At 42.1% G+C, this 22,237-nt stretch overlaps 1 protein-coding gene across 1 annotated transcript in view; it reads right to left on the bottom strand.

Moving 5' to 3' along the window:
* EVC2 (EvC ciliary complex subunit 2) overlaps positions 1–22,237 on the bottom strand; it is a 287,368-nt gene that overhangs the window by 112,637 nt on the left and 152,494 nt on the right. The window contains exons 12-14 of the mRNA XM_077477799.1: positions 17,136–17,311; positions 13,384–13,543; positions 1,676–2,127 (exon numbers count right to left, since the gene is read on the bottom strand). Of these exons, the coding sequence (XP_077333925.1) occupies positions 1,676–2,127; positions 13,384–13,543; positions 17,136–17,311 (788 nt within the window). The remainder of the gene's footprint in view (positions 1–1,675; positions 2,128–13,383; positions 13,544–17,135; positions 17,312–22,237) is intronic.

The following is a 22,237-nucleotide window of genomic DNA, read 5'->3' on the forward strand; positions in this document are numbered from 1 at the left end:
TCAGTTAAAGCGACACAGTGCCGTATCACAAAAAATGGTCATTAAGTGGGTAAATCCTTCCGGGGCTGAAGTGGTTAAGCTGGTCATACATTATACAATTTTCCTTTAGATTTACAAAAACCATATAATATGAGTTCAAATCTAAACACTTTCAATATGTATGAAATCAGACAGACCCTTGCACTACATATAGTCAAAGGTAAATCTAAAGGAAATTGAATAAGAAAATGGTCTACTGTACAGCCAGCCTAAGACATCAAATCGTGTTCTTATTCCAAAGTGCTCAGTATTTCCAGGTGATTTAAAAATCAAGCTTCTCTGGTTGGGTGCCTAGTCCCCTTCCTATGCCTCGCTAGTAGCCAATGAGGCTGCCCATGAATAGTGATGAACCAATAGTGGGGGGTTATGAGGCGGAAGAAGCAGGACCCGGCTGCTAACCAGAAAAGCTGGTTGATAATGTTATAATAGAGTGCCTAGAAAATATAGGATTCATTGATAAGAAGCAACTGAAAGGTGCAAATATCAATATACTAAACAAGTCATAGGTAGTTATATCATTTTTTGCGACACCAGTTTCAGGAATTTTAATATGTTTTACAACTACGTGGAGACCCAACCACAGTGCTGTGTACTTTCAAGAAGGAGGAAGTAGAAGTTGCATCTTTGGCCTACATATGAAAAGAGTAGAAGCAAATGTAGCTTTATAAATGAATGAAAAAATATGCAGCACCACTATTATAATGTATGACAAGTTGTGTAGAAAGATCAAAAATCAGACTGCTGCGATCAAAACATAAATAAAAATGAATGCCAATATATGTGCGACTTGTAGAAGGTGCTGGACATAAGCTGCAACTGCAAGCTACAGCCCATTTCCCTACTGAATAAACCCTTATGCTATATTTTATGCAGTGGTAAATGGGCTCTTACAGCCTCCAGCTCATACGTTTAGCTAATCCAGGTATACTATTCCAATATGACAAGAATACCCCACAATCATGATAATGGACATATGTATGCTAGTTGCAAATGGTTTCCTTTTGGTGTACACAATATATAGAAAGGTCCATATGAAACCAGTCCCATCCCCCAACTGCACTTCCTATGGGTCCCCACCCATCTCTTTTTTTCTTTCCTTTCCCTTCTTTTCGCTCTGTCATTCTATTCTCTTATTCTCTATATTGCCCAACTGCCCTCAGAATCCAGTATCCATAATGGCTAACTTAGTTGCTGGCATGCTTGAGCTCAACCTCCACGGAACATATTGCTTGACTCTAATATATCTTTCTTTCTTTCTTCATCAATCCCATTTGTTCAACAGGCTGAGTAGCTCACATGCCCTTCCACTTAATTACTTGAATACTAGCTTGGGTCCTGATGAGTTAGAAACATCTATGGACTCTGTAGGGTGGACCTTTCTGCGGAATGGTCTTCTAGTGCCTAATCTCTGTGCATTTGTTCTACTGCACTTTTTAAAAACGATTTTATTTTACTGTAGTTTAGAAAACTCTCTCAATAACAATGCTATACATCTGTGTGATTCAGAACACATTTTCTGTCTATTGTTTCATAGGGAATTTTGAAATAGGCATCCCGCATTATCCTGGGTGAAAAAACAGTGAGCACTGGCAGACATATTTATGGTGAAAACAATCCAGAGACACAGGTTACATACGAGAATAGGCACTGTTCCCAGTTTCTGAGGTTCTTCTGCTCTTTGACGTTCAGTTTGAATTCCTCATCAAGTTTCCTCATGGTGCTCTCCAGGGAGGCTCTTGATTCGCCGGCCTTGTCGCTTTCCTCTTTCTCTAGCTGCTGAGCCAGAAGTGCCGCCTCTCTCTTGTGCTCGTCTAGTGCCTGCTGGAAATGCATTCTGGGCACATTGAGTTTCAACATATCCGAGATAATTACAGCACTCTGGACGTGTCTGAGATCTTCAATTGCCTTCTCGGTCAGGCTGTATTTAATCTCCTTTAATTCGTCTGTGGCATCATTATCATGCCTCTCATAGAGCTCTTCAAGCTCCAGGCAATGATTAGTGTACAGCTTTTTCCAGGTTTCCACATATTCCTTGGAGTTCCTGCAAGCCTCCTGCACACCACTCAGTTCCTTCTTCTGATCTTTTAGCTACACCGTGAAGAACAGAATAAACAAATGTCATAACAATAAGAAATGGTTGCATGCATATTACAATACCTTAAAGCCCTATTCCAGCTTGATAAATAGATTTAAACAATCAGTGTTCAGCTTGTGTTAAGATAAATAAAAAGAAGTTTAAACTGTAATATGCAACTTATCTCCTATACCATATGGTGCTGTCTCCGAAGCCTCACTGTTTGGCTATCCAACAATGGTGCTCTTCCAGGCCAAATGATGCCCAGCATTATTCAAACCACTTCTGTGAGCCCAGGGAATCAAGGACAGGAAGTCAACAGTGTCAGGATTTAAAGTGGTAGCTGTGTCGCGGCCATGACTCCTGCACACACACAGGGGAGTGACGACATGGCGGCTCCGCCATTCAAGCGGTCACAGTCCTCAAACCCGGAAGGAAGACCGAGTGAAGATGGAAGCCTCTGCAGTGGTGATAGCCTGGAGGGCTTAGTTTCAAGGCAAGTCCTTCATAGTGTGCTAGTATGCAATACATAACAACACATTATGGCTTTACCCTGCAGGGAGAGCTCCCCCCCCCCCCCCTCCACAACTACGGCTCTAAAAGCTAATCCCAATGCAAACAGCTTAAAGGAGAAATAGGGCCAAAGCTTTTTTTTCCCTAATTCTCCTGAGGATCACAGGAGTGGCAGTCGTTTTGCACTCTTGTGACCCCTATTCAGCTGACAGCGGGCTTAAAGGGGTTGTAAACCCTCAAGGTTTTTCATCTTAAGGTGAAAAACCTCCTGTCATGTAGCAGCCCCCCCGAGCCCCCCTTTTACTTACCTAAGCCCTATAATTCCCGTAATGGGAACGAGCACACCAGCTCCGGCCGGTGTCTCGTGTCCCGATTGGGTAGATTGATAGCAGCGCAGCCATTGGCTCCCACTGGTGTCAATCAAATCCAATGATGCGGGTGCCGGGGGGCAGGGCTGAGTCCTGCAGGAGAGCGCTTCTCCGACAGGGCACTCGAGAAGAAGAGGAGCCATCAGCACTGCTGAGGGACCACAGAAAAGCAGGATTGGGGTCAATCAGTACAAAACCAACTGCAGAGAGAAGGCAAGTATGATATGTTTGTTATTAAAAAACAAAACAAAAAAACAAGGGTTTAGTAACCCTTTAAGTCCACTGTTGGCTGACATCACCAAGTTGGTCCAAGCTATGGAGAGAACCCGAATATTTAATGTCAGGATCCATGCAGATACCCAACCTGCAGCCTCTCAGCACTCTACAGCCCAGTGTTTCAGTGAGTGCTGGAGGGGCAGAGCAATAAGACAATCACCCGCTCTCTCCTCAAGACTGGGAGCGGAACGATCAGCTGTCTTTGAAAAGCTCAGTTCTTGGGGTAGAGGCAGTGGGGGACAGATATAACATCAGATCAATGCTGTATCCACCTAGGCGACTATGATTGTTTATATTTTTAATACTCCACATATATGGGAGCTGTTTAATATTTCAAATTAGTGTATTTTTGTCCATTCACTTCTGAGATTTCCACAAAACCCTGTCTAGCAGGGCAGGGGACCTGATTTTTCCCTGCTATAAGGCATTGCCCCTTCCCCAGCCTGTCACTGGACTGTCAAATTAGAAGTAGTAGACTGATGATCTTCCCAGTCACATTACTCTCTCCTCCAAACAGGATGTTTCCTGTTAGCACAACCGACTGGTTCATTGTGCTGCTTCTATTTCTCCCAGCCTGAGCTCTGCAGAGTATATATATATATATATATATATATATATATATATATATATATATATATATATATATATATATATTTCCGGTAACACGCTACATTGCAATTTGCTACATCTAACATCACATATCACATTTTCCCTTTTTTTGGGGCTATACTTCTCCTGTGGATCACACAAGTGCAGTTTGTTCTGCACTCCTGTTACCCATTTTCAGCCACTGTTGGCTGAGACGGCTGCTCAGCCTCCTGCATAGACCAGCGCTCCAGTGAGCACTGGAAAGGCATATCAGAGACTTGGTTAGGCATCTGGGTGGATCCAGACATTAAACCAGCTCTCTGAAGAGTAAAGACAGAGAGCTGAGTGATCAGTGGTGTTTGATCGCTCAGATCTGGGTCTTAGATGTAGCAGGGAACAGATTCAGCATCAGACCGATGCTGCATCCACCTAGGTGAGTATAATTTTTTTTTTATGAATCCATACTTCTCTTTAAATCACTATCTCACACATCACACAAACAAATAAATAGATTTTAAGCAAAAAAAGCCAATTATAGGATCCTTTACAATAACGAGACACATTACAGAACCCGTTAATTCAGTAGCATTCCACTGCAGCCTCCTCAAAACGAATGTTCTTAACATCACAAAACTATTAATCAGATAATAGGTCTGCTCAAAACGTGCAGAAACGCAATGCCTCTTCTTTTCTCCGAAGGGAAAGATTAACATGGAAATGCCAAAAACTATTTAATAAGTGAATTTTTAGACTGCTCAGAGAAAAAAAAAAAGGAATAAACTTTCCCCTGATTTCGATGCCACTACACAAATGAGTCACTGTGCGCACACTTATTCATTAACAGTGCCAAACTGTTAAAATGCAAATGAGATATTTCTCCCAAGAACGGATTCCCTAGAGCTGCTAACCGTAGCAAAACACGCCATGCAAATTACAAAACGGCGCCTTCGCTACTGAAAATTTTGAATATGGAGAGAATCAGATACAATGCTAGAGAGGTGACAAGCATACAGATATCCAGGATAAGCCCAAAGACAAAGCCAGACAAGGTTGCCAGTGTTCTGGCACATTTCATATCTTTTCCCACTTTCTACAACAATGGGATTCTTACATGGCACACACAATGTGCTCTATGAGCAAAAAAACAAAAAAAACTGTATCTAAAGGCCTTTTTTTTTTCATTTGGCGTAGAGAAGGATTCGAATTTCTGTCAGTTGTTTATTCTTGCTTGTCTCCAACATAGTTCATAGAGCTGGTGCCGACATCGGAGGGGAGAAGGCGGCTGCGGAGCGAGCAGGAGCCGCATAAGCCAAAGCTTCATCTGTAGCGCTGGCTCCTGTCCCAGGCAGAGACTTATCAAGTGCACTTCACCTGAGACCTTTCTAGCAGCCTGGAGAGCGATTCCAGGAGAAGCTGGAAGAGGAATTGGTCAGTGTAATAAACATCTTATACACTGCGCTTTTGCAATGGGCATATTAGCACTTCTTATAAAAAAAAACTGTTATAGTGAGGTAAAAAAGTATTTGATCTTCTGCTGATTTTGTATGTTTGCCCACTGACAAAGAAATGGTCAGTCTATAATTTTAATGGTAGGTTTATTTTAACAGTGAGAGACAGACTTAGAACAAAAATATCCAGGAAAACGCATTTCAAAAAAGTTATAAATTAATTTGCATTAAAATGAGTGAAATAAGTATTTAAACCCCTTCGCAAAAACATGACTTAGTACTTGGTGGCAAAACCCTTGTTGGCAATCACAGAGGTCAGACATTTCATGTAGTTGGCCACCAGGTTTGCACACATCTCAGGAGGGACTTTGTCCCACTCCTCTTTGCAGATCCTCTCCAAGACATTAAGGTTTCAAGGCTGATGTTTGGCAACTCAAACCTTCAGCTCCCCCCCCACATCTTTTCTATAGGATTAAGGTCTGGAGACTGGCTAGGACACTCCAGGACCTTAATGTGCTTCTTCTTAAGCAACTCCTTTGTTGCCTTGACCATGTGTTTTGGGTCATTGTCATGCTGGAATACTCATCAATGCCCCATTTTCAATGCTCCGGCTGAGGGAATGTTCTCATCCATGATTTAAGGGTACATGGCCCTGTCCATCATGTTTTTGATGCAGCGAAGTTGTCCTGTTCCCTTAGCAGAAAAAAAAAAAACGCAAAGCATAATGTTTCCACCTCCATGTTTGAGAGTGGGGATGGTGTTCTTGGGGTCATTAGCCAGCATCCCTCCTCCTCAAAACACAGCGAGTAGAGATGATGCCAAAGAGCTTGGTTTTGGTCTCATCTGACCACAACACTTTCACCCAGTTTTCCTCTGAATCATTCAGATGTTCATTATCAAACTTCAGACGGGCCTGTACATTTGCCTTCTTGAGCAGAGGGGCCTTGCGGGCGCTGCAGGATTTTAGTCCTTGACAAGATTCTCCCATTGAGTTCTGGGCTGATTCCTAACCGATCTCATGATCATTGAAACTCCACGAGGTAAGATCTTGCATGGAGCCCCCGACCAAGGAAGATTGACTGACTCTGGCCTTGTGTAGGTCTACAATCTTGACCCTGACATCCTTGGACAGCTCTTTGGTCTTGGCCATGGTGGAGAGATTGGAATCTGACTGATTGCTTCTGTGGACAGGTGTCTTTTATATTATTTTAAGAGAGTGTGCCTAATCTCAGCTTGTTACCGGTATAGAAGACAGCTAGGAGCCAGAAATCTTGCTGATTGATAGGGGATCAAATACTTATTTCACGCATTAAAATCAGTTTATAACTTTTTTTAAATTGTTTTTTCTGGATATTTTTGTTGTTATTCTGTCTCTCACTGTTAACTGCTTCCGGACCAGCCACCGCAGTTATACTGCAGCAGGTTGGCTCCCCAAAGCGTGTCCCTGGAGCCGATGCGAGTGACTGGTGGGCTCGATGACCCCCGAGCACCCGCAATTTCTTAGTACAGAATGAGAAACACACAAATCCCGGTTCTCTCAGGGGACAGGAGACAGCTTGTGTGTTCATATTGAGTATGAACACCAATCTCTCTCTTCCCCTAGTCAGTCCCATCCCCCCTACCGTTTATAACACACCTAGGGAACACAGTTAACCCCTTCCCTGCCAGTGTCATTTATACAGTAATCAGTGAATTTTTATAGCACCGATTGCTGTATAAACGTCACTGGGTACCAAAAATGTGTCAAAAGTGTCCGATTTGTCCGCCGCAATATCTCAGTCCCAATAAAAATCGCTGATTGCCACCATTACTAGTAAAAAATTAAATAATAAAAATACCATAAATCTATCCCCTATTTTGTAGATGCTATAACTTTTACCAAAAATATGTAGAAGAATATGCATTGGCCTAAAATGAGGAAAAAATGTTTTTTTTTTTTTTTTTAATTTGGGATATTTATTATAGCAAAAAATAAAAGATCGTTTTTTCCCTCAAAATTTTACATTTTTTTTGTTTATAGCGCAAATAATAAAAACCGCAGAGGTGTTCAAATACCACCAAAAGAAAGCTTTATTTGTGGGGAAAAAAAAAGGACGTCATTATTGTTTGGGTACAGCGTCGCCCGACCGCGCAATTGTCAGTTAAAGCGACGTAGTGCCGTATTGCAAAAAAAGGCCTGGTCATTGAGCAGCCAAATCCGTTGCTGAAGTGGTTAAAATAAACCTACCATTAAAATGATAGACTGATCATTTCTTTGTCAGTGGGCAAACGTACAAAATCAGCAGGGGATCAAATTATTTTTTCACTCACTGTATTAGGCCGCTTTTACACTGTTCCGCAGGGGCACCTTTGGCTTTCCTAAGGGTTACCTGTACTGTTCTGAGCCACAGACTTCTATTATATCCTGCAGGTTTGGTGTGCTTTCTGAAAGTGCACCAAAACTTCTGAATGTAGGCATTTTGGTGTGCTTTCAAAAAATGCACCACACCCGCAAGATGTAATAGAAGTCTATGACTCAGAATAAGTAACCTGCAGGAAAGCCGCTGGTTCACTGCGCTGCACCCACGGTGCGGGTAAACCATGGCACATCAGTATGAAAGAAGCTTTACGGGGACTCAGGAGACTAAGTGCAGGAGACTAATCACATTTGTGATTCGGGGGACAGTAAAACGCCATAGTTCATTGTGGCTTGTGACCGATTAACAAATCGCTTAAAGTGGTTGTAAACCCTTTACAACCACTTTAAACTACAGGCAAACCTATAATAAGGCTTATCTGTAGCTGCACTGGATATCTCCTAAACCTGCATGGTTTAGGATATATCCCTGTATTTGCACGTGCCGACGTCATCGGCACATACACACTTAAGCCCAATGAAGCATTGGCACGTACGTGCCGTTGCTTCAGTTGTACTGTGCCATTCCTGGCAACTCACGTGCGCATGTGTCATCGCGGCTCCGGCCAACCTCAGCGCCGGAGCCGCGATACCCAGAAATAACCCCCAGGAGAGATGTTACCGGCTGGAGGCGGAGAATAGGACGGCTGTGGGGGGGCTTCGTTCTTGGGTAAGTAATTCATAATGAGCTAGTATGCTCTGTATACTAGCTCATTATAAATTACTTACCCAAGAACGAAGCCCCCCGCGGCCTGCATACTAGCTCATTATGCCTTTATTTTGCAGGGGTTTTTTTATTTCAAAATTGTTAAAGAAGGTTTATAATCACTTTAAGTACCGTATATACTCGAGTATAAGCCGAGATTTTCAGCCTCTTTTTTGAGGCTGAAAGTGCCCCCCTCGGCTTATACTCGAGTCATCGCTGTCTGCCTGCTCGATCAGCGTGTCGAGCAGACAGACAGCGGCCATTCTATAATTCAAAAGCCGCGCCTCCGGCTCCGCCTTCGCCTGTGATAGGCGGAACACTGAATTTCCCAGCAGCCTGTGTTCCGCCTATCACGGACATCGTCTCATCCTCGTACTACGGACGAGGATGAGACGATGTCCGTGATAGGCGGAACACAGGCTGCTGGGAAATTGTGTTCCGCCTATCACAGACAGGGAGGCGCGGCATTTGAACAGGGGAATGGGCGCCGACGAAGAGCGGTGATCCTGGGACGGGACCGGACGGAGGCTCGGCTCGGGACGGGACGGGACCGGACGGAGTCTCGGGACGGGACGGGACCGGACGGAGGCTCGGGACGGGACGGGACCGGACGGAGGCTCGGGACGGGACGGGACCGGACGGAGGCTCGGGACCGGACGGAGGCTCGGGACACAGGTAGGCTGGACACACAAGGCCACACACACACACACACACACACAGATGGACACACACACACACAGGGATGGATGGATGGATGGACACACACACAGGGATGGATGGATGGATGGACACACACACACACAGGGATGGATGGATGGATGGACACACACACACACAGGGATGGATGGATGGATGGACACACACACACACAGGGATGGATGGACACACACACACACAGGGATGGATGGATGGATGGACACACACACAGGGATGGACAGGCATATCTCACCCTCGGCTTATACACGAGTCAATAGGTTTCCCAGTTTTTTGGGGGTAAATTGGGGGCCTCGGCTTATACTCGGGTCGGCCTATACTCGAGTATATACGGTAGTCCTCGCTTTTCAAAAGGTTGATTACCCCTGGTGTATACATTGGGACAAAAAGAGGGACAACTGAGGAAGAAAGGACACAGGGCTTTGGTTTCAAAGGGACAGTTTGAAGCTATGCAGATGAGAAAAGTAAACTGTACGAGATCAGAATAAATGAAGTCTCTTCTTCTGTGTTTAGATCTTGATTAGCATTAATTGACATAAATTGCATTGAGAATAATCTTGAAAGGAATAAGTGCACTTTAACAAAGTACCTGACATAGGCCTTTCTCTGATTTTGCTATAATATTAACCAAAAAGCTCCTAGCTGTGTGCTTCCAGAGGTCAGCTTTCTTCTGGGAGGTGTGCTGCCCGCGACTGCTGCAACCTTTGCTCATGTTCATCTGAATTCTGATCACACCAGCTGGCAGAGGTGGTGAATTCTAACATTAGACTCCATGGCGGCCTCCCATCACGACCTAGTGCACACGTTGTGCTCTGTAGTCAGAATTTAGATGGAAGGAAGCACAGGTTGCAGGGGCCTTAGGCGGGTCACACAATAAAAAGCTGACCTCTGAAAGCATACCGCTATTTATTAGTGCTGAGACCAGGAGCATAAATTTGGTCAGTCACTTTGTTAAAGAAAACTCTGAACCAAAGCAACATTTTTTTCTGCTTCTATTACATTTATATACTCATTTATTCTTGGCATTATGCATATAGTCATAAATAAAAGTGCAGGTTTAATCTGATCCCAGGTAGAGCTAAAATGCAGAATACAGATTTGTCCTTATTAAGACCCCTTCACACTGCCAGCGTTTTTCAGGCGCTACAGCGCTAAAAATAGCGCCTGTATAGCGCCTGAAAAAAGCGGCTCCATTCTCTACAGTGTGAAACGAGGGCTTTCACACTGGAGCAGTGCGCTGCCAGGGCGTCACAAAAAGTCCTGGCAGCAGCTTCTTTTGAGCGGTGAACTCATCGCTCCTCCACCGCTGCTCCCCATTGAAATCAATAGGGCAGCTCTGCGATATCGCCGGCAACACACCGCTCTGGTGATTTAACCCCTTTTCGGCCGCTAGTGGGGGGTTAAAACCACCCCGCTAGCGGGCGAATAGCACCGCTAAAAATGATGGTAAACCGGCGCTAGAAATAGCGCCGCTTTACCACCGACGCCCGGGACGGCTCCATGTGAAACCCGTCTAAATGCACTTTAAAATGCAATTAGTGTACTGCCCCAGTTATGTCCTTATATTATCTTCCTGTAATCATCTGCCCCACAGGACTGGGAGGAAATGTGCTGACAGGAGAAAGCAGCAGGAACAGAAAGTTGACTCTTTGCTGAGCTGCTGCTCCTTCATTGTCTAATCAGCAGGCTGAGGGGGGGGTTCTGAACTAGCTCTGCTGCTCCAGTGGAGGTCAAGTATCTGGCTAAGCTATCTGGCAGGGTAATTGTATCATAAGACTGGCAATGACAGATCTAAAAATTCATCAGAAGGTGAAACTATTTACTTTTATGCATGCCAACTGTGTTAGCTGTCAACATGGAGTTCAGCTTTTAAAGCAATATTAAATTCAAAAACTGCCAATTATATAGCAGCTTACCAATTCTTAGATGTGACAGTTGTATGGTTTCCTTTTTTTAGGCTCTCTTATGATTTCATCTAGTGATCCAGCCAGAAAGTGTTTTGTTTTTCTAAAGTTCAAGCTCTCCAGCAGAATGTATCAGTTTACAAGGGATGACTCCAACCATTTAAAGTGGTAGTAAAACCTTCTTTGTTATTTTTACCCACAGGTAAGCCTATAATAAGGCCTGTAAAGAAAATAAAGAAACTGCACTAGAACTTGCCTATCACTGAAAAAACTGAGCAGCAACTCTCCTGTGTAACACAGTCATAATAAACAACTGTTTATTGGACAACGTAATTTGTGATGAAACGCGCAGGGCGGAGCGACGCACTGACGTCACCATCTCCCTCATTTCCAGAAGGACTGGTTTGTTTGGTTGTGTGCCGGCCAACACACCAAACTTAAGGTGTTTTTAGTACTTACTGTTAAGTGCAACAATATTTTTTATTACCTCAAAAACCTACCACGGATTTTACGCTATATGGAGCCTTTTGTTTCTTCTGGCTAACAATTTCCTATCCAATTCATTGAGTGACATCTGAATCGTGGCGGAACCCTGGGATGTGGAGAAAGGCCTGGGCTGGGTTTTAAGCCACAAGCGTAGACCGACCCCCTTAACAAGGGGTCCCACAGGAGCTGGTAAGCCTTTCTACAGCTGTTGGTGGAGGCACTGCGGTTTAAGGTGATGGATGGTGGACATGGCCACTAAGGAAGCTCTGATTTATTATCAAACTTAATGCGGCTTCATCTATGGAGTTTTGATGTATTATCATAATTTTACGGACTCACCTATGACATTATATAATTATTTCTTTTTTCAAACAGTTAGCACAATTCTATTCTATTTTATATCTTTACTAAGGCTTACCTGTAGGTAAAATGAATATCTCCTAAACCTGCAATATTTACGAGATATTCACCCTAGACTCAGCTACTGACGTCACCGGTGTATGCATACCGTGCCGGAGAGTGTCATCTTCACGGGCCTGGCCACTTACTTACGTACCTGTAAGAAATGCTGGGGGAAGAGGTCAGCCCTCTCAGCAGTGACAGCGTGATACTGGAAGGGCTTCGTATTAAAGCATTTAATAAAGTGCTAGTATGTGATGCATACTAACACATTATGCCATTGTCTTACATGTGTGTTGTTTTTATTTGTTATTATGCAATGGTTTGCTACCGCTTTAATACTGCCAGGGGTGATTAAAATGATCTGCTTTTTTTTATTCATGCAAAACATTGATTCCAAAAGGTTTGCTGTATGAAGTGTGAGCTGGAGTTTGGCTTCATTTTGTTAGTGGTTCTAAATCTGCTAATACATTTACAGTAGAACTATAGGCAAAACATTTTTTTTATTTTTGATAGAGCAAGGGTTATAACCCTTGTAAGATTTTTTTTTTTTTGCCATCTTGCAGAGATTTCCCTTCACTTCCTGTCCCATAGCAAAACAGGAAGAGGAAATCCCTGAGAGTTGAGGCTCCCTGCACACTTTTTTTCTGCTCCTAGAAGCTAGATCCTATGTGTCCATGCACACAAATTTAGGCCATTAGTGTTTTTTGAGCTTCAGCATCAAGCAGCAACATTGTAGAGTTTTTTGGAGCGTTTTGTCAGCAGAAACAAAATGCTACTAAATTTGGCACAAAAACACTATGATCAGCCATTTTCATCCAGCGTTTTTTTGGCGTATAAAAAAAACAAAAAAAAAAAAACAAAAAAAACACACTAGTGTGGATGGAGCCTAAAGGAATTCCTTGGGGACCTCCCAGGTCACCAGAACTAGTGCTCTCTATTATTTTTCTGGGGGCAACCTAAAATTTCTGATTTTCCCTTACTTTCCCTTTTAATGATAATGCTAAACAGGACAAATAGAGAAGGTGAATCTCCCTAATGGGGACACAGACAGCAATAAAAACTGGCAGGTGTTCCGACCCCCCCCCCCGACAATGCTGCTCATTCCTCCAGAGTTGTGTGTCTCATTAAGGCCTGATTCACACCTAGGTATTTTTAGAGCTGGAACACGTTCTGTAGAGCAAATCTGCAAAATGCAAAAAGCACTAAAACTACATAGGTGTGAATCCAGCCTTACACAAGAGGTGTGTTTCTGGCCAGATCACTAGGTGAAAACAGAGGGGAAAAAAAGCCTAAAACAAAAAAACAAAACAAATGCAGTCACCACGTCTAATGACTGGTAAGCTGCAATATAATACATTTTTGGTTTTGGGTTCAATATCACTTTAAATATGTATTCAGTCTTAATAAAATAAACCAAAAAAGCATATTGAAAAGGTTATGTTTTGAATTAAGTACAACAGTAGAATTTACCCTCTGTAGAATCTGGCGGTTCCTCTTGGTGGTAAATCTCTGGTGCAGTTTTCGTTTTTCTTGTTTTAATACAGTTTCTAACTTCTGTTTTACTTTTAAAACTTCCGACTGTGCTTTTTCCAACAGCAGCTCGGCCTGGCTTTCATTTATGTATCCAGCCCTGAAAAACAAGTTTATTTGAAATTATTCACATAAAAGTTGGTTGTCTTGTAGCCACCCTGGGCCTCTAGCCACAGCCGCAGCTGGGACAGCATGTTGTCCAAGTCACCCACCTTTTTTTTCTTCCTACAGGTGAAGTCCAAGAACAAAGAAGATGCTGTCTGATGCTATGATGAGCTCTGACGATCTGTGACATGATCCCCCCTCCTCTATACCCACTACAGGACACGCTCTCTGCCTTGAACGATTCAATCTGCTAAGCAGACCGCATAATTAGAAATCACCCACTAATACGCAGGCCCCAGTCATGCTGGCCCTCCTTCTAGAGCACCAGGGGCTCCCGGACACTAAAATACACCTGTTTGTTTACGCTGAACAGGTGAATGCGCCCACGTGCATAAGCCCTCATTACTACAAACATGATTGGGCGCCTGTTCCATCTTCTTGATCAGCCCTAGGAGCCCCATAAACTATGTGGTGCAGTTTTACCAAATGACGGTCCCCCAGCTCTGACTTTAGATCTCTACACCTCCTTGCACCCATCTAACATGACACTATAGGGTGGTGGGGAACTTTGGAGTTCAAGCTTGTTTTGGAGCACATGGAGGATAAATGAGGGAAAGGGTCAGGATGGGTCTTTGGTAACAGTGTAGGTCCACTTCTAATTAAAACTGCTACTTTTGATCATCGTTCGTATGGCTGGATCAATGGATTCCAGTTCTTTAAGGTCTCGTTTTGGTACTGCTAGACTCTCCTGATAATTTAGGAACTGGATAAGGTAATAATGCTTCTGCACTGGTTAATTTTAATGTTTGACTGCTGTTAGGTTTAAAGGATTAAGGGAAGTGTGAAATGTTAGAATTACTCGTCCGGCGTTTCTGTCTCTATTCAAAATCAATGGTTCCCTATGGGATCCCATTGATTTGAATAGAGGTCGCACCAGAAGTCAGATCAAGGGGATCCGAATTGCGGTGCGACTTGTGTGCTGAGAATCTTCAGGGGGGAACACAAAAAAATAAAAAAAAAACTGCGTGAGGTTCCCCCCTAAGGCAATACCAGACCCTTCAGTCTGGTATGGATCTTAAGGGGCACCCCCACACCAAAAAAAATGGTGTGGGGGTTCCCCCAAGATCCATACCAGACCCTTATCTGAGCATGCAGACCGGCAGGTCAGGAAAGGGGGGCAATGGCCAGGCTTGTCGGGAAGAGGCCCTTGTCCTCATCAAGATGGGGACAAGGTGCTTTGGGGGTGGGGGGTGCAGGGCCCCCCTGCCCTAAAATACCAACCCCCTCCAATTTGAGGGCATGTGGATTGGTATGGTCCGTGGGAGGGCGCTCGCTCACCCCCCTTTCATGACCTGCTGGGCTGCGTGCTCAGATAAGGGTTTTGGTTTGGATCTTGGATCGGCCCCCATGCCATTTTTTTTGGTGTGGGGGTTCCCCTCAAGATCCATACCAGACTGAAGGGTCTGTGTTTTTTTTATTTTCATGTTCCCCCCTCAAGATTCTCAGCACACAAGTCACACCGCAAGTTGGATCCTCTTGATCCGACTTCTGGTGCGACCTATATTCAAATATAATATATACCCATAGGGAACCATTGATTTTGAATAGAGACAGAGAAACGCGGCTGAAAGTCAGAGCAGAGTAGCGTGCATTGAATTCAATGCAAAACTCTGATAAAATCTCGTTTTTAATGCCGCTTTTTTCCTGGCATCTGTACTGGTTTTACAGCCCATTTTTTAAAACGTCCGTGGGCATATAGCCTTATTGTCAAGTTAATGGACGGAGGCTCACGCTGATAAATTTGGCCCGGCTATCTAGACATCAATGACCTCTGATCATGAAACATAGCAAAAACCAACTACAAGTATTCCAAATGTGAAGAAAAGGGGAAAGTAATATAGATTTACTATGCTTTTCAATATTTGCCTTTTAATTTAAAGCCACTCTTGTTTGCAAGGATTAGGCGCAAATTCAGCAGTACAAGATTAAATTGTTTATTTCCAGTCTGAGGGCATCTTAATTCCCACAGCTGTCCATCTTTGACAGAGAGGATATAACGGTGACTTGCTTCTGATCTTGCCAAGTCATTTTACCTAATGGAACTCAGTGGGATGAGTAGAGGAAAGTTGATAACATATCTGCAGCAGACGGCTTGGCAGGAAGATTAATGTAACCCTTCATATAGTAAAACAAAAGACAGATCCAGAAATGAAAGCATTAATCTATAATTCAAAAGGGTGTGAACAGATTTAATGTAGGTGTTACATGTAAACCTACCAGCAGAAACTATCTGCAGGCTATGTGCTTTGTTTTAATGTGATGCTTAAGCCAGACAAACTTGGTATGCATTTTCCAAAAAACGATTGCTTAATAATGTAGATCTGCATTCAACCGCTAAAATCTCATACCATCGTTAATGTGTAAATTTAATTGTTTTTAATCTTTTTAAATTTGTAGCTTTCATGAAAATAATACATGGTGATCCCGTCATGAAGGTCCTTGTTCAGGCACTTCCTGTTAAGGGGTGACAACGCTCTCCCAATTGTGCTTTTGCATTGTCAACCTGTCACATGCGCACTTGACTGGAACTACGAGCAACTATGCTGACACACATTGTACAGGTGTAGCCCACCTTTGTTACTACCTGTCTGCAGAGCCGTCTTAATAGCATCATGGGCCCCAGGGCAAAGTAATGCACTGGGGCCCCCTACCAGCTTGCCCCAACTTACAATGAAGTATAAATAGTTAATAGAATTAAGCATATATATATTATTTAGTACTTTCAATAAAATCGATTTTAAACACTACAAAAAACATGCCATGAATCAAAGACTAATCAACACAAAGAACACAGTATGGGAGGCAAAAGGGCACAGTACAGGTTCTGGGACACTGTCCGGGACACAGCCATCCCGGGACAGCTTAGTAAAAAGCTTGACTGTCTTGGCAAATCCAGGGCAGTTGGCAATTATGATATAATGCAAGATTATCATGGGGCCCCCATGCACCTGGGGCCCCTGGGCAGTGCCCAGGGATGCCCATGCATTAAGACAGCCCTGTTTTTTGTATTTATTTATATCATCATGCTATGCTTCTATGTATTTTATTGTCCCTCTTTTGGGAGTTTTTACTTTATGTGATGAATAAACGTTGTTATATTTTATACCTTTTAATAAAATACATAGAAGCATAGCATGATATACATAAATACAAAACAAACACTGGGTTTTGGGTTCAGCTGGGAACATCTTGAAGCCTGTTGGGCCATGACTCCATCTTGGCCGGCTCGGTGCTACGGCCTACCTCATGACACGGGTGCTTGTTTTGTCATTTTGTATTTATTTATATCATCACAGTGTTCTTCTATGTAGTTTATTGTACCTCTTTTGGGAATTGTTTTTACTTTATGTGATGAACAAACTTTGTTATACTTTATACCTTTGTAATACTCTTTCACACTCCTCCAACCTGCCTATAAAGTCCACGCTGGGGCAATTTCCTTTCTAATCCCATCAAATAATTGCCCCTATAGACTTCAGCTTATATGTTCCACAGATCCAGAAATGTTAGAATAGAGCAGTTATTACCTTTCTGTTCTGTTAATAAGATTTGCTATTTGTGTTGCTGCAGAATTTAATTGGCATCGCGATCGACTGTCTCCTAGCTGGATGTTGTATAACAAGTTCTTTCTAACAGCAAGTCTTTTGTTCATGTGATATTTTTTAGTGGCTTGCAAAAAATCAATAAGGTCTTCTGCCTCTTCCTGAAGATAAAAGAGAAAAGCATAGTTTACAAATGATTTATAGGACATGTCCACCTGGCAATAAACGTCCTCCCTTGTGCCGCATGTCAAAAAAAACAACAGTATAGGTCTTATCCATTCTATTGCTAAATGCATCTGATGCTTTTTATTGCCATCTTTTATAATAAAAAACATTTTTCTGTCTTCTATGAAATATAATGTCCAAGGTAAAATCAGCTAGTACTCATTGCTCACCTATAGTAAAAAAAAAAAAATGAACCCAAGGTTATTGTGTATACATATTTTCCCTCTATATGCAAAATGTACCTACACCGATTAACACAAGATTATTTGATTGAGGTATCAGTCATGTGATCTCTGCAGGGATCCTGAGAAAGGAAGGCAGTAGAAATTGCAGGTAGATTCAATAACCTGGTTGGCCCTATATGAACAGATCTTTAACAGAGATAACAATACCAGTGTAGATAAAGATCACTTTACTGGGTGTCAGCCAATGCAGGTTATCTGTCTTTACAGTTGCCAAAATTTAAAGTGGTTCTAAAGATAAAAGATTTTTTACCTTAATGCATTCTTTGCATTAACGTAAAACAGCCTCCTTTTATTAGGATCCCCCCCCCCCCCCCCCAATACTTACCTGAGCTCAAGAGCAGCGGCTCTCTCCACACTCTCTCCCTTCTCACAGGACAGAGAGGCAGCAGCGGAAGCCAATGGCTCTTGCTGCTGTCAGTCAAAACCTGTGACGAATGACAATGTCTGTATTATAGTATTGGCAGTTTAAAGTGGTTGTAAACCCTAACATATACCCAGTGAAATGACTGGCCTCAGGTGATACTCAGAGATAAAAAAAAAATCCTCCTACATAGGTTGTATCTGTCTGTCTGCAGTCTTCTGTTTTCTACATCTGTTCAAAATTCTGAATTTCTAAGCGTGTCAGAGTTCAGAAAGAAAAGGGGGCAGAGAGCAGAAATTACACTCTGCAGAATTCAGTGAGGAGAGCTCTGGGAGCTGATTGGATGGAGGGGGCATACCCCCCTTTCCACAGCACACAGGAACAGAGCAGAGGCTGTCAATCAGCGGGAGATCCCTCCCGTCACCTGTTTTCTCTTGGTGTCAGAAAAACTCATCAGAAGTGGTTTATGCTGATAGCAGAGGAACGAAGCGGCAGACAGAAATTAAGGGGTAGACTAATTGATTTACTAAAGCTAGGGAGTGCAAAATTAGGAACAGCGATCTCTGTGTTGTTCCTGTCATTACTTCCCCCACACAGTAAGAATCACCCCTTCCCTGCCAGTGTCATTTATACAGTAATCAGTGCATTTTTGTAGCACTGATCACTGCATTGGTGTCACTGGTCCCCAAAAAGTGTCGCTTGGGGTCAGATTTGTCCGCCTTAATGTCGCAGTCCTGCTAAAAATCCCTGATCGTCGTCATTACTAGTCAAAAAATAAATAATTTAAAGTCCATAGATCTATCCCGCTTTGTAGACCAATCAATATACACTTATTGGGATTATTTTTAGCAAAAATATGTAGAAGAATATATAAAGGCTTAAATTGATGAAGAAATTAGTTATTTTTACATTTTTTTTGTTTGGATATGTACTATAGCAGAAAGTAAAAAATATTGTTTTTTTCAAAATTGGTCTGTCTTTTTTTGTTTATAGCACAAAAGAAAAGAAGAAACGAAAAAACACAGAGGTGATCACATACCACCAAAAGAAAGCTCCATTTGTGGGAAAAAATAAATCTATTTTATTTGGGTTCAGTGTTGCATGCCTGCGCAATTGTCAGTAAAAGGGTAAAACCTTCTGGGGCTGAAGTGGTTAATTAAACTTTGACAAAAACAATCTGGAAGCGGATTGGTTACTACGCAGAGCTGCACTAGATTTTGCACTCTCCAGCTTTAGTAAATCAACCACTTAGTGCTTTCAATTGAGACAAGTACACACTATAGAGGGATATGCTTTGTTCATATTTCATCTCTAAGGTTTACAAGCACCAAGGAAGCCCAGAGCCGAGTTTTTTTTTTATCTGTTTAGACTATAGGACAATTGGTAGACTACACAGCTCAGCTTAAGCACAAGCTAAATAAGGGAAAATGAATTGATTTCCCTTATCCATGCTAACAACCAGCTAATATATTCAGGTACACTATAAAAAAGAAAAAAAAATTACCCACCCCTCCCAAAAAAATCTTTTAGGGAGTGTACTGTTTATCTTTTTCATAGTGTCATTCGGGGATTTTTGATAACAATAACATTTATTACATTTATCAAAAGCCACGTGTGTCTTCTATAGCGGCTACTATATTGCCTAAGGACTAGAGCTGCACGATTCTGGATAAGACGAGAATTACAATTTTTTTTTGCTTAGAAGAAAGATCAGAATTCTTGGCGTAAAATCATCTTTCACATTATACAAAAAAATTGGGCTAACTTTTCTGTTTATTTTTTATTTTTTCATACAATGAAGTTTATTTTTTCCCCAAAAACTGCATTTGAAATACCGCTGCGCAAATACAGTGCAACATAAATTATTGTAACAACCACCATTTTATTATCTGAAAAAATATATATATAATATTTGGGGGTTTAAAGTAATTTTCTAGAAAAAAATACTGATTTTAACTTGTAAGCAACAAGTGTCAAAAAAAAAGCTTAATCTGACCTCATTTACAGACCAAAGTTCATTCCTTTGATCTACAAGAACCAAATGATACAATGTTTCTTATTTCTCAGCGCTGAGCAATGTTGTGAGAAACTTTGCCAGCTGCCTTTTTTTTTACAGCTCTGAGCAGGGAACTGCTCTGCACTTGTTACATGAATCGTGGAAATGCCAGCTAAAGATCGTGAGGGGGGTTGAATAGAGATCGTGATTTTTAAACGATTAATCATGCAGATCTACTAGGGACCTCTCTCTATAACTTGGTCATCAAGCTTTACTTTCTGAGTGTTATTTTTTTTTTGCAGCAGCAAACACATCCAATTGGTAAGTTGGCATTGAACCTTGGTTTTGTGACAGTGTTTTTGTAATATCTAAATATAATGTATTCAGGTAGCAATAGCACTCACAGCTGCCTGAACACACTGGCATTGCTGTCCACTGATATGAATGAATGAATGACTTGTATAGCGCTACCTATACAAACTGAATCGCCTCAGGGCGCTTTTCTTGCCACCGGTGTCCATCTGCAGCTATTTTATTATGATAGAGTGCAGTCACTGCTTTTCTGACAATTTTCCATCTGGTTCAGCTGACTTTTGAATCAACCTTTGTTGGGCGTGGTGGTACTTGCAGGGCCACCCACAGCTCGAATTTCAGCTTATTCAGCCAGAATCGGCCAAAATTTGAGCTGTCTATGGGGGTTTTTAGCCCGGGTTCACACTGCGTGCTGTGTCTCTGGGGTGCAAATTGAGCTATATATTTGTTATGACTCAAATCGCACCGCATTCGCACCAAACTCATGCAGAACCCTTTTTTTTGTCCGCACCAGAATCGGATCGCATGGGTGTTTACATCCATGTGATCAAATTCTAGAAATCGCACTGGATTTTGCAAGTCGATTTCGGGGTGTCAACTTAACATACACTCCGCAATCAGTTTGCATAACGAGTTGTGATTTAATGGGTTGTGATTTTGATGCGGTGCAGAATATGCAGCAAATTCGCTTTAAATTAGCACCGTATCAAGTGTGAGCCGAGGATTAGTGTTTGGCAGGGGGACAGTTAAAGCTGAACTCCAGGCAAACAATAAATAAATACAAATGAATACAGACGAAAATCTGGTAGTAGTCACTTTCAACTGAACTTGTTCTCTATTGTTCAAAATTACAGAACAAGTCCAGTTGAATATGACTAACTACTACTAGATATACTGTGACTTGGATAAATGAGAACCTTCACAGACACACTGATGAAATACATATAAGGGAGTGATTTTACCTGCCAAATGAATTAACGTTTTTGCCCACCTAGACCTGGGATTTACATGGCTCTTCTACATTGCACAGCTCTATTGAGTAGATAGATAGTAGATTTCAGCAGCAGCAGTATTTGTAGCTGCTGGCTATTAATAATTTTTTTTAGGTGGACTCCCTCTTTAACACAGAAGAATGTTTATTGTGTGCACAGGGAATCGATTAACCCCTATTTAACCTTTATTTTAGTATTTAACCCATACATTTCATTCATTAACCCATTCATTTCAGTAGCTTACCCTGTATAAGTACTATTTAACAGTTTCATCTTCTGTTCCATTTTAAAATATGTGTTAAAAAAAAATTGTGTGTGTGTATATATATATATATATATATATATATATATACACACACACACACACACACACACACACATATACACATTGTTACCATTAAAGGTTACCTGTTAAAAATGAATGGTTTAGGGCAGGGGTCTCAAACCGATGGCCCTCCAGCTGTTGCCAAACTACAGGTCCCATCATGCCTCTGCCTGTGGGAGTCATGCTTGTAATGGTCAGCCTTGCAATGCCTCATGGAACTTGTAGTTTTGCAACAGCTGGAGGGCCGCAAGTTTGAGACCCCTGGTTTAGGGTATCTCGGTTTTATTTTAAAATCAGCAAGAACTTTAAATTCCTGATGCATTATGAGAAAAATGAAATACAGTGCCTTGAAAAAGTATTCATACCCCTTGAAATTTTCCATACTAGTGCAATAGTAATGCACCATACCAACAAGGGGGAAACAGAAAGGTGGAGGGAATGCACAACAGCTTACGTCAACACTGGAGTCATAGCAAAAGGAACATAGGTGTCAATTATATCCTAGCTGAGACTATTTGTGTCTGAACAATAGTCGGATTCATCCTATATCTGCCATATTTTGGAAAACTTCTGTACTGAACCATCAACTAAAGCAGTCAAAATGTTCCATCCTACGTATATCAGCCACAAT

Source organism: Lithobates pipiens, unplaced genomic scaffold, assembly GCF_037356315.1.
Source record: "Lithobates pipiens isolate NorthernLeopardFrog02 unplaced genomic scaffold, aLitPip1_a1.2 Scaffold_13, whole genome shotgun sequence".
Lineage (NCBI taxonomy): Eukaryota > Metazoa > Chordata > Amphibia > Anura > Ranidae > Lithobates > Lithobates pipiens.